This window comes from Sycon ciliatum, chromosome 3 (assembly GCF_964019385.1).
Source record: "Sycon ciliatum chromosome 3, ocSycCili1.1, whole genome shotgun sequence".
Lineage (NCBI taxonomy): Eukaryota > Metazoa > Porifera > Calcarea > Leucosolenida > Sycettidae > Sycon > Sycon ciliatum.
Window position 1 is genome coordinate 44,373,439 of NC_088645.1, and position 12,759 is coordinate 44,386,197.

The 12,759-nt window shown below is 48.8% G+C and overlaps 1 protein-coding gene across 1 annotated transcript; it reads right to left on the minus strand.

Annotated features, from left to right (window-relative positions):
* Positions 1-4,228: 4,228 nt before the first annotated feature.
* Positions 4,229-9,655, minus strand: LOC135813126 (uncharacterized). Its single transcript, XM_065326344.1, has one exon. The coding sequence runs from the start codon at positions 9,653-9,655 to the stop codon at positions 4,229-4,231; it is 5,427 nt and encodes a 1,808-aa protein (XP_065182416.1).
* Positions 9,656-12,759: the final 3,104 nt, after the last annotated feature.

The window sequence follows — 12,759 nt, forward strand, 5'->3', positions numbered from 1 at the left end:
TGCTCGGTATTTGACGACTTTTGCTTTGCTGATACTACTTCTGTCATGAATTTACTGATTTGTTTCAGGACGTTGTCATGGCGCCGAGAAGAAGAAGACGAAGAAGAAGGAGAAGAATGCGGTCAGTATCTCAGTATGAAAACCTTCTACTGTTTGAGTTGTGTTTGTCAAGTCAGGAAGTTAAGCAATCGCACCGCTTGTTAAGGGCATCAGCTGGGCCCCAATGAAGAACTTTCTATAAAGAAACTCAAGCTGCCTGCCGACAAAAACAATGACTCTTGTAAGAACTAATTTCCGCTACATAGCAGGTACAGAACAAGTACTCGCAATAGCCAGGTCTAACATTAACTTTGAAATATCCACTCCTTGGCATGAGCCCAGTTCTGACATTAACTTTGAATTATACACTCCTTTGTATGGACCTTACTACTATTTAGTATTATACGCATTTCCTCGGCAGCGTCAACCAAGCAGTTATGCTTGATCCACACGTTCGCTTATGCTGGGCATTGAAACAGAGCAGATGTAGATATCTCCTAGAGAATGGGGCTCTACAAACCAATGATCAAAGTTAGTCACTTCTGTAACATAGAGTAACATGGAGCGTCATAAATTTGGTGTCATAGGGGGAAACGTCGTCGTTATTGTCTCCTCATATAGCATCATGGTCAATGGGTGGCCAGATTATTAGAATGTGTAATGCATGGACCTTATATAGGCAGAAATTGGTAAACAGAAATTGTTTGAAACAAGCAGCATGTGCAAATAACTGCATGTTCATATCATCGTTAACACATGCCATACTTACTAAGTTCACACATCACGCCCAGAAGACCAACTTGAGGCGCGTTAGGATTTGTTCTGAGAACCCAAGCATTTACATTCTGGACGCATTTAGCTGTTTCCGCGGTGATGACCCTGGCGTTTTGCCTTTTGCAGATGAGCTGAGCTGTTAAATATTTGAATTTTACTCCCGTTGAAGTTTCTCTGATGATCACACCAGAGCAGTACCTGTGTCCGGTTAGCAGATTTTCACCTGCAAACAAACCGTACAAGTATTCAAATCTTCATAAGTTGTGGGAACGGAAAAGAGAAAAGTCTGACCACAAATGACTGTCAACATCAGGAAATGAACCAGGGAACCAGGCATCAGCTAGTATTCAGGCTCCAAAACAATTTACTGGAGCCTCAGTGAACCTTGTGCATATATTGCAGGGCTTGATCGCTGCAATGAACAACTGCGTGCTCAAACTTACTAATACACTCTGGCACGGATGTCAATGCCCCATTAGCTTTGCAATACTGTGTGCAATTTCCCAGCATCCAATAATTGCTGTTACAAGTGTATTGCACGGACTGTTGATAGATAACAGATGACTTGTCTTTGTGACCATTGGCAATTGCGGGTGTCCTGCAGGTGATGACTGGTACACAGAATCAGGGGTAAGAAGGGAATACACATAGTACGGATTAGAGAGTTGTACATTGCTGAGCACAGTGAAACATCATACCAAGAGTACATAACCCCCCAGAGTGTGCAACGCCTGATCCAGCTGTGCATAGGGTCTTGGTCGAGCGGAATCGGATCTTTGCGTCATAATACCGTACACATCTGAGAGGAACCCGGGAATTCGCGGGTACTCTCGGATCAAAATAAATGGTGCCCTGCCTCGAGACCGGCCTTGCGCTGGTGTGGAGTGTACGCATGACATCAGAAGATCCGATTCCGCTCGACCAAGACCCTATGCAGAGCTGGATCGGCGTTGCACACTCTGGGGGTTATGTACTCTTGATCATACCTAACAATGTTCCTAGAACAACACAATACACAATACAGGTACAGGTGGAATATGAAATGTTTTTTTTAAGTTAACAGTTTTTTTGACACGGTGAATTAGGAACTACAGCCGACTCCATTTCTAGAGAACTAGGTCAAACAGAATGTCGGGATAATAGTGAACCATCATCCATATCCCTGTGCAACTCATTCAAAATTGATCCTCGAAAGCGAGCAGTTGTCACTCCTTATCAGTTGAGCTTGAGTAGGCTGAGGAAGATTGTGCCCAAAAAGCACCACTTATATGCTGCTTTCGAGGTCAAACCATCACCAGGTATACAAACTTACAGAGACGCATTGTTTCCAGCACGACAAACACCTTGTGAAGCTCCAGGTAGCAGTGTGAGTCTGAGTCGTTCATGGAGTTGTTGTTACTGAATAATTACTACTACTACTAGCTTAATTAACCACCCCTGCATCCAACCATTGGCATGCTACAACCGACAACCGTTGCAAACTTGGGTGAGAGAATACATACAGTAGATTCAGTATAAAATTGGGAAGAAGATCATCGAAAGAATGAAAAAGGGCAGCTCCATCAGCATGCAGCTGCGCATCAAAATCAAATGTAAAGATGGCGACCATGAACGACTGCGACGCGGATAAACTGCAAAACAAACTAGTGCAGCGACACTGACTCAAATGAGTAAAGAAGCGGAGAAGACGAAACGGCAAGGAAAGCGGATCGCTACGATCGCTCAAATGCACTAGCCTAGAGCGTGCATAGCGCATGCAGTCAAATGGTCACGTGATAAGTGCGTACACAAGTCATATGTCATAATAATGCAGTTGACATAGAAAAGGAAACAAAGCCGAGCGCGAGGCAAACAAATCTGCAGAGCGCGAAAATATAAACACATCGAACGAAGGATTTGTTTGAGAACAAAATGCACAGGCAGACAAAGAAGAAACAGTTCGAAGCTAGAATCAATGTCCGTGTTTCTTAGAATCAATCATGGAGACAGCTAACTAAGAGTAACTACCTCTGTCACGCAAGACCGGACCTAAACACCTACGAAGTAAGAATTGATGTGTTACGAGAAATACGTGTAGTGAAATAAATTGGTGTGCATTGCATCGTGACACAACTTGCCAAGCTGCATGTACGTGATTGTAAATGTACAAACAACATGCAACGTCGTAGTAAGCACAATCGTAACTCGTGAATTCCGTGTTGTTGACTCAAGGCAAGCAGTACCTCGTGTACACGCCGACAACGACGAACGAATTGATTAGACTCTGATAATAAATACTAATAATATGAAAGAACAACAAAACGTAAATGTCACCTACGATTACACAACATTGTGCTCAACCGATGTTGAGAGCCAGTAGCTATTCACAACTCTCTCACCTCCAATAACTAGTCGCACGTCCCCATGAGGGACAACAATAAGAACTTAGAAGTTGAGACTTCATCAGTATTAGTTATGGAGTTGTGTTCCAACTAGGAACAAACACTTCTTGCCAATACTTAACACTTGACAGGCTCACCGCTGCCAACCGGAGCCCACAAGGAGTACGTCGCACTTTCCACTCGGCAAACTCGCAAAAAAGCACGACTACCTACTAAATACACAGTGTTTTGGGGGGAATTCCCCGCTCATCAGTTGAGCTTGAGTACCCTGAAGAAGATTGTGAGCGAAAACCACCTCTCTGCAACTCTGTAAGTTTGTATCCCTGGTGATGGTTTGGCCTATAGAGATGTATATAAGTTGTTGCGGCCCTGTGGCCATGGTAGACAAGATTTCCTTCGAACCATTTCTTGTTCTTTACAAAGTGGAATAAAACTGAAACTCAAAGAGTTCTCAAAAGCAAAGAGCGACACGCATACATGTAGCCTCAAGCAGAAAAGCTGGCAGCGCAAAAGGAAACATGCAGCCAAAAAGATGCCTAGCTTTGGCGTACATCGTAGAGGTCACTGCGCATCCGGTGCACTGCGCCCCAAAGGTGCAGGCACGGCGCCCCAAGGAGTGACGACATACATAAACTGCATTGCGTCATGCAGATAGAGCGATAGCGTACAAAGTACAAACAAAACAAAAATAACTGAGAGAAGAGAAAATAAATAAATCGAAGAGAAGAAGCGAGAGAGAAGAGAGAAGGAATTTAATTCTAATTATTTAGAGTTGGACAGGTATTATCAAGGAGACATGCAGATACACAATAGAATCGACTCGACTGCATGTAGAGTAGCTGCCTCTAACTGCAGCAGAGTGGAGCACGCACGTACGTGATCAACTCGGGAATAGTGAAAAGTGAGAGAAACAAAATACAAATAAATTCGAACGAGCAAATACAATAATAATTGTGAATTCATGTGCAAGTGTCTGTAACATTCTCCCCCCTGGTAACAGGGAACCGATGACCTGTTACAAGTCACAAACAAAGTTAGCGCAGCACGTCCAGCTTGGCAAGCTTAACGACTGGGCGCCGGTACAGTCCAGACTTGGTGCGCACATCTGCCACCCGCACAACGCCATCACTGCCCGGGTGTACAGCCTCTAGTCGGCCCCGAGGCCACTGCCCTCGTGGCTGGTTGCTGTCGACGATCACCACGACATCACCTACAGCCAGTGACGGTGTGCCGTCCTGACACTTCCTCCGCCTGGTGAGTTCTGGCCGGTATTCCAAGATCCACCTCTTCCAGAATTCGTCGGTGATCTTCTGTGCAATCCGCCAGTGCTTCCTCAGGCACAAATCAGCATCTACAAACACGCCTGGCCGACTAGTTGCACTACTGGACCCAATGAGGAAGTGGTTGGGTGTGAGGGACTCTTCATCATCAGGATCTACTGAGACGTGAGTCAGCGGCCGACTATTCACGAGTTGCTCGGCTTCAGCGAAGACTGTGGCTAGTACTTCTTCTGTCACGACACGCTCCTTCATGACGGATTTCATAGCGATCTTCACTGCTCTGACGAGGCGCTCCCAGCTTCCACCCATGTGGGGAGCAAGTGGCGGGTTGAAGTGCCATGAGATGCCCTTACTGGAACACTCAGCAGCTAGTCGGTCTTGGCGGAAATCTTCCAATGCCGCCTTCAGCTCCCTGTCAGCTCCTCGGAAATTGGTTCCATTATCCGAGTGGATTTCTTGGGGGCAACCTCGCCGGGCGCACATTCGCCTGATTGCCATGATGGCACTATCAGTGTTCAGAGAGTGAGCCACTTCCAAATGTACAGCGCGGGTACTCAGACATGTGAACAACGCACCGTAGCGTAGTTCGCGGCGCCTCCCGATCTTGATGTGCAACGGCCCAAAATAGTCCAGCCCGGTGAACGTGAATGGTCGCAGAAACGGGGTCAAGCGCTGGACAGGTAGATTTCCCATTACAGGTGGCTTGGAATTGGCTCGTTGGTTCTTGCAGTATTGACACTCAGACCATGCTCGCTTCACAGCTGCTCGACCTGTCGTCACCCAGTACTGCTGGCGAAGCTCATTCAATGTCCTCTCGTGTCCATGATGGCCAGAACGCAGATGGTATTCATGGACTAGGAGCTGTGTGTACCTATGCTTCGGACACAGGATAGCCGGATGTTTCGCACTGTACGTCATTTCCGTCGCATGTGTGAGGCGACCCTGAACCCGCAGGATCCCGTCCTCATCAATGGCTGGCGCTAGCTGTCGTAGACGACTGCTGGTGCTGACAGGCTGGCCACCGCTCAACAAAGCCACTTCTTCGGCAAAACACTCTGCCTGCACAGATTTCATCCAGAGCTGCTCGGCCGCATCCATTTCCTTGGCTGAGATGGCTGCGGTTGATTCGACAGTTTGGCCGCGAACTCTGGCCCGTGTGTTTGCGATGAACCTGGCAACATACGCGGTTGTGCAGATGAGACGTTTCCATGACGAGAATCGGTTGACGTCAGGCAGCGCTTCGGCAATTTGCTGGGGCCTTGGCGGGGATGTTGTCGCCGCAACAAACTCCTTCTTCACTTCGGTCGTGTCGATGCACTCATCCGACGTTGCGGGTGCAGCTGGCCACGCTTCCCGTGACTGCATTAGAAATTCCGGACCAGACTTCCATCGGCCGCAACTCAGCTCGTGCATGGAGATACCACGAGATGCATCATCTGCAACATTTAGCAGTGTTGGTACCCAGTGCCAACTGCTGGCCTCACTGGCGTCGCAGATCTCAGCTACTCGGTGAGCGACAAACGGCTTGAACTGTCGCGCATCTGACTTGATCCATTGGAGAACAGTTCTGGAGTCTGACCAGAAACAGGTGCTGTGCCACTTAAGCCCATGCTCTTGAGCTAACATCTGGGCGAGTCGACAGCCAAGCACTGCAGCTTGGAGCTCCAGACGTGGAATGGATGTTGGTTTCAGCGGGGCTACTCTAGTCTTGGCGGCAACCAAGCTGCACTCGACGTCAGCTGCGTGCTCCACTCTCAGGTACGCCACTGCCGCAAACGCTTTACTGCTGGCATCGCAGAACACATGTAGAGACAAGTCAGTAGCGGACGACGTGAAACAGGAGTACGCACGTGAGATTCTGAACTTGCTGATCTCCAGCAGCTGTCCACACCAGATCTGCCAGCGTGATAGCAGCTCGGGTGGAATCTCATCATCCCAACCGATGCCGCTCAACCAGATGTCCTGGAGGAGTATCCGTGCGGCAATGACAAACGCAGCCAGGAAGCCTAGCGGGTCGAAAACTGACATGACGATGCTGAGTAGGGATCGCTTGGTGGGATGCGCGGCAGACAGCTGCTCTCGGCGTGTCACGTTGAGTTGAAACAGGAACTCGTCACTGTTCGGGTCCCACCGAAGACCCAGCATGCGCTCCACAGGCAGTTGTGAGCTGAGGTCAACGACTCCAGCTGCTCTCATATCAGCTGGCACACTCATCATCACTTCGTTACAGTTGCTAATCCAGTTGCGAAACGTAAACCCGCCTCGCTGCTGGATCTCAATTGTATCGGCTACACGCTGTACCGCCTGGTCGGTAGTGTCGACGCTGTCCAGGTAGTCATCCATGTAGTAGTTCTCCTCGCATGCTGCGGCTACAGCAGCGAATTCCTCGCGGTGCTCCTCAGCATTGCGCCGCATCGTGAACTGTGCGGAGCATGGCGATGACACTGCGCCAAAGATCATGACTTCCATGACGTACGTGTCAGGCGGGCCAGTCTCACCAGGTTGTCGCCACAAGAAGCGCTGAGCTGGCTGGTCTTCTAGGCGTATCCGAACTTGATGAAACATCTCTTTGATGTCAGCCGCAAAGGCAATAGCACGTTGGCGGAACTTCATCAGGACACCCACGAGCTGGTTCAGCAAATCTGGGCCTGGGAGCAGTGCGTCATTTAGCGACATCCCTCTAGCTTTGGCGGCCGCGTCGAATACGAAACGCAGCTTCCCGGGCTTGTTCGGATTGAACACAGCGAAATGTGGTAAGTACCAAGTATGTGCGGTTTGCTCGGCAGCCTCTGCTGGTGTTAGCTTACGAGCGTAGCCTTTCTGAACGTACTCATCGATCTTCTGGGCATACTCTGCTGCGAATTCTGGAGACTTAGCCATCTTTCTTTCTATGCCCATTAGACGGTTGAAAGCCATGTCTTGGCTGGACGGAAGCTTGGGCTGATCTGACTTCCAGAGGAGGCCTGTCTCATACCGGTCACCAACGCGAACCGTGGTGTCGTTCAGGATACGTTCAGCACGGATCATGGCCTTTGGCTTGCCAGCAGAAGCAGACGGTACAACGCCAAAGTTCTCAATGGTGAATGACTCTTTCACTAGTTGGTGCAAATCCGACTCAGGCTGCCAGATGTGGTAGATCGCCTCCGGTTCGAGTTGATCTTGGTGAGTCCGGGCTCCAATGCGACCATGCACTACCCAACCAAGAAGGGTTCTCGTCAGCATAGGTGCATTTGGCGGGCCTTCGACGACTTCACGTGCCACTGTGAGGTGTCCATTGTCTTGCCCAATGAGCATCCTCGGTTGTACTGCTGGGTACGACGCCACTCTGGAGTCATCTAAATGAGGCCATCGACTCGCCAGCCCTCTGCCATCTATTGACTGCGAATGCAACTTGAGGTCCTTGGCTGTTCTCACATCATCCATTTGATGCTGGGTGCCATCGCTGCCATTGACCGATACAGAGACTCTGCATGACGAGTTGTCCGTGTGCGTCGTCGAATTCGTCCATGCCATATGCAGGGGATCCGACTGTCCAACAGCACCTATGTCATCCGCTAAGGCCTTGTCCATGAGCGTGACAGTTGAGGCTTCGTCCAGCAGAGCAAGTGTCTCCACACAGCCCTTTGGGCCACTAACCGTCACTGGCAACACTCTCAGCAACACTCGGGTTGTACCAGGAATACCAGTGTGCCCACAAGTGTCGACTGGCTTCTCTGCGGCCTTGCCCTTGTGCAGGAGCACGTGATGGTGGTACTTGCAGTCAGGCTCACTGCACTGCTTCCTGCTGCCACACTCCCTGGTAGCGTGTCCACTGGCCAGGCAAGAAAAGCAAAGACGATGACGTTTTACCAGCTCAAAACGGGCTTTCTGGCCAAGCTTCGTGAATGTTGAACACTTACTGAGGGCATGCTGCACTTGTTTGCAGCAAAGGCAGGCTGACTGAGTTTTACTGGTTGCACTTGCTGGTGCCGTCGCTGCTGCTGTGCTGTGTACTGCCGAAACTTCCTGGTGACTGTACACCCGCTGCGTCTTGTCGGTTCGGGTACCCGGCAGATCCACGACGCGCACAGCTGCTTCAGCCTTGTCCGCCAGCCACAAAGAAAACACTCGCAAGCTGATGTCATGGCTACCCTGACGCACAAGTACTTCTCCCCACTGCAGTCGCAGGGATGTTGGCAACCTACCAACAAGCTCTTGACGTAGCTGAGGGTTATACATGTGACCTTCACTTCGAAGGTGTTCCATGGTAGTAACTAGAGTCGTCACAGCAGTGGACAGGTTGATAAGACTATCAAAGTCTCCTGGCTTGACCTGTCCAATGGCCTTGGCTTTCCCGATCATGGCAGCAATCACAGCATCCGGTCGACCAAACCGGCTTTCGAGGACTTGGAGTACCGTCGGCAGGTTCTCCGGCACGGTGAGCATCGCTCCGACGGCAGCCTTGGCTGGGCCTTTCAGGCAACGTTGCAGCCGAATTACATTTTCCGATGGCGAAAACCCACACTCGTCTGACGTCCTCTGGTAGGTCGAGGCGAATATGGGCCACTCCTCCGAGTCGCCAGAGAATGCCGGCAAGTCACGACCAACCGTCTGTCGGATCAGAAACTTCTGCATGCCGTTTGCTGCTTGCGCTGGGTGCAGGCCTCCAGCCTCAGGACTCTCCTGAGCTGGCTTTGTTGCTGTTGTCCCTGCCGCAAGTGTGGCGTGTGCAGTGCCGGGTTTCTGGGTCTCTACCCAATGCCTAGTAGCGGTCAAGGCGGACTTTCCCGGAAGTTTACACACTGTTTCTAATCGGGGCTGAGATGAGCTTACTTCTACTTTATTCTCCTGGCCAGAGCTGATCAACGACGCTGCTGATCGGGTAGTCGACGATGCCAACAACGGCCTCAAATGCTGTGTCGGCGCACTGGATGCAGGACGAGACGATCGTCGCGAACGAGAGGACGAGGTGCTGTCGATTTGGGCATGGCGCGCCTCCAACTCCAATTGAAGCACACGCCTCTGCCTATCCAGTCGTTCTTGCGCATCCGCCTCCTCAATTGCCATCAAACGTCGTGCCATCTCCAAATTGGCCTCCGCTTTTTGCCGTTTCACGGAGGAGGACGATCTCATCGATGAGGCGAGTGAGGCAGGGGATGCTGGCAACTCCAGCTCAGCAGCCTGCTCGGCGACATCGGCCATATCCGTTTCGCCCTTACCTCTACGATTTCGCAGCAACATTGCTGTGTTTCTGTAATCTGAAGACTGTATATTTCTTTAGAACTGCTCATCCGGCTCGAAGGACCATGTTGCGGCCCTGTGGCCATGGTAGACAAGATTTCCTTCGAACCATTTCTTGTTCTTTACAAAGTGGAATAAAACTGAAACTCAAAGAGTTCTCAAAAGCAAAGAGCGACACGCATACATGTAGCCTCAAGCAGAAAAGCTGGCAGCGCAAAAGGAAACATGCAGCCAAAAAGATGCCTAGCTCTGGCGTACATCGTAGAGGTCACTGCGCATCCGGTGCACTGCGCCCCAAAGGTGCAGGCACGGCGCCCCAAGGAGTGACGACATACATAAACTGCATTGCGTCATGCAGATAGAGCGATAGCGTACAAAGTACAAACAAAACAAAAATAACTGAGAGAAGAGAAAATAAATAAATCGAAGAGAAGAAGCGAGAGAGAAGAGAGAAGGAATTTAATTCTAATTATTTAGAGTTGGACAGGTATTATCAAGGAGACATGCAGATACACAATAGAATCGACTCGACTGCATGTAGAGTAGCTGCCTCTAACTGCAGCAGAGTGGAGCACGCACGTACGTGATCAACTCGGGAATAGTGAAAAGTGAGAGAAACAAAATACAAATAAATTCGAACGAGCAAATACAATAATAATTGTGAATTCATGTGCAAGTGTCTGTAACATAAGTGGTGCTTTTCAGCCACAATGCCAAGCAGTTTTTACTCATGGCGTTTGAACTGAGTGTACAACCCGAACCATTAATTCATCCACTGGCCGTTGAAAAACTTGAAATACCGACAAAGGGCGATAAACCTGTCACTTACTATTACATGTGGGTACTTGCAAAACACCATTATGGTTGCATGTGGCTGATGCGGGTCCGTCCAGTCGGTAGCCAGTGTCACATGTAAATGTAGCCTTGTGTTGATACGGGATGATAGTCTTGTCCCTTGTTCCATGGACAAGTGTTGGAACAGTGCAATTGATAACTGCGAGAAAACAGGGTGAAAGAAAAGGAGGTGAGAGTATACAAATAGTTGGTCCTCTTTTCTTCTTATAAATTAATCCTTGGCTCTTCATCCGAGTCTAATTGTTATTCTGAGTTATTGACCTAATGATGTCAACTTGGCCAAGGATGGCCTCCTTTTGCAGGATGGATACGCTGGCTCTGGCATCCAGTTCCCTCGCAAAGTCAGCAGTCGAGGGGGTTAATCCACCTAATGTCCCCCCCCCCCCCTCCCACCCCGCAATCACTGCCATCTGTCGTCTTGATATTTCTGTATCTTTTCCACAGATTTTTGGCAGATGTTCCTATCCAGAGGAACACTCACCGTATTTTCAGGGGAATAAGCCACACTTTTTTTCGCTAAAAATCGGATCAAAATCGCCCCTGCGGCTTATACACCGAATATGCTTGCGTGAATGAATGCTTACATCACTATGCATGCTGACGTCATGTGACATGTCATTCGACTCAGCTTCGCGCCTGTGTTGCGATCCCGGCACTTTTACTAGTTTTAGTGCGCGGGCTACACCATACGGTACGCGTATACGGGGACTCTATTTTGCGTACTGCATGCAAGTGCCGGTGTCAACACAGCAATACACCAACATCTCTGCAGCAACCTGTGGTGCACTAACACTTCATAATCTGATCTAACATGGTATTTAGCTCCATAACCATAATAAATTTGTAGAAAGGCCATTTGTCAATGAGTGTGAAAAATCCTGGTTTGTGGGCGCGGCTTATACTCCGAATACCAACTTTTAGTCAATATTTTGCCTCAAAAAGGGGGTGCGGCTTATACCCAGGTGCGGCTTATACCCCGGAAAATACGGTACGTCCACAGGCAATGTTTTATCCTGTTTTTTTTTTTATAACAATGTCGGGTCTCTTTGTTCCAACGGGCGCTGCTGTTGAAATTGGCACGTATTATTATTTTTATTATTATTCTCATGATGGCATCATCGCCAATAATAGATAAGTTTATTAAAATGTGAGATGCTGTGAGTGTGGCTGCAGGTTATGCAGTTGGAAGGAACTTTATGTCAATTTACAAATATGGGAGAGGGTGAGCGCTGCAGGAGCAGATTGACCTAATCAGCAGGGAGTAGATAAATGTTCTTGTTTGAAAGCAGGTCAGAAGGGAACCCACTAATGATTGGAACAAGGAAATCGGGTCGCGATTATAACATTATAAATTACATATACTTGTTGAACAATTAAACTTGGTGGCCTGATGGCTGCTTGCGGCCTTCGTGTTGTTCATAGCTCTATTAAAATTACTGCCTCTGCCTCGGCGTTATCGAAATTGTCGCAGTTTGACTAGTGACTTGTCACTTGTTACTGACAACTCCATACGCTAAATAATACAAAAAAACTATCAGACAGGAATGATAGTCTGAAGTTTAGAGTAACGTTCCAGGACAGTTGGACTGAGCGTTTCACACGGAGATGAATGCCTCGTCGTCGTAGAAAAATATCGTCCCACAAAATGTCCAGGTAGGTTGTGAGTTGGTTATGCCTCATCTCAAACGCTTTGACTTTCTCCACACGACAAGAGCTGCTATGCTTGCCGTCTGCTAGCTCTGGATGATTTCTGCTTCATCACTAACGCAGTAAGAATACCCGATCGTTGCGAGGTCGGTTGATTACCGTCGGCGGAATCACCTCTATCTTGAAATGAACTGTTTTTTTAGCCGTGGGATGCCCATTCATTTTACCTGTGTGGTCACTACTCGTTCAGGTCAGTGTACTATCAGGTCAAGCGCACACTGTTTTTCAGCATCACTGGTACAGTATCTGCACGTGCATCACCACCACTACAGTCTACAGTGCACAAGCAGAGTTTACACTGCCCTTGCAGATACTGAGTGTCTCAGCATTCCTTGCATGAATGCAAGAGCGATAAATTGTATCGCTCTTGCTTCCATTAGTTTGCTGACCCCTCGATGTTTGTCCAAGCGCTGCCGCTTGTTTCACGAAGTCCTTCTCATCCCAGCTCAGGTAAAACAGTGGTGAGTTTTTGAGTGAATGGCTATAAGCGCGAGAAATGTGCA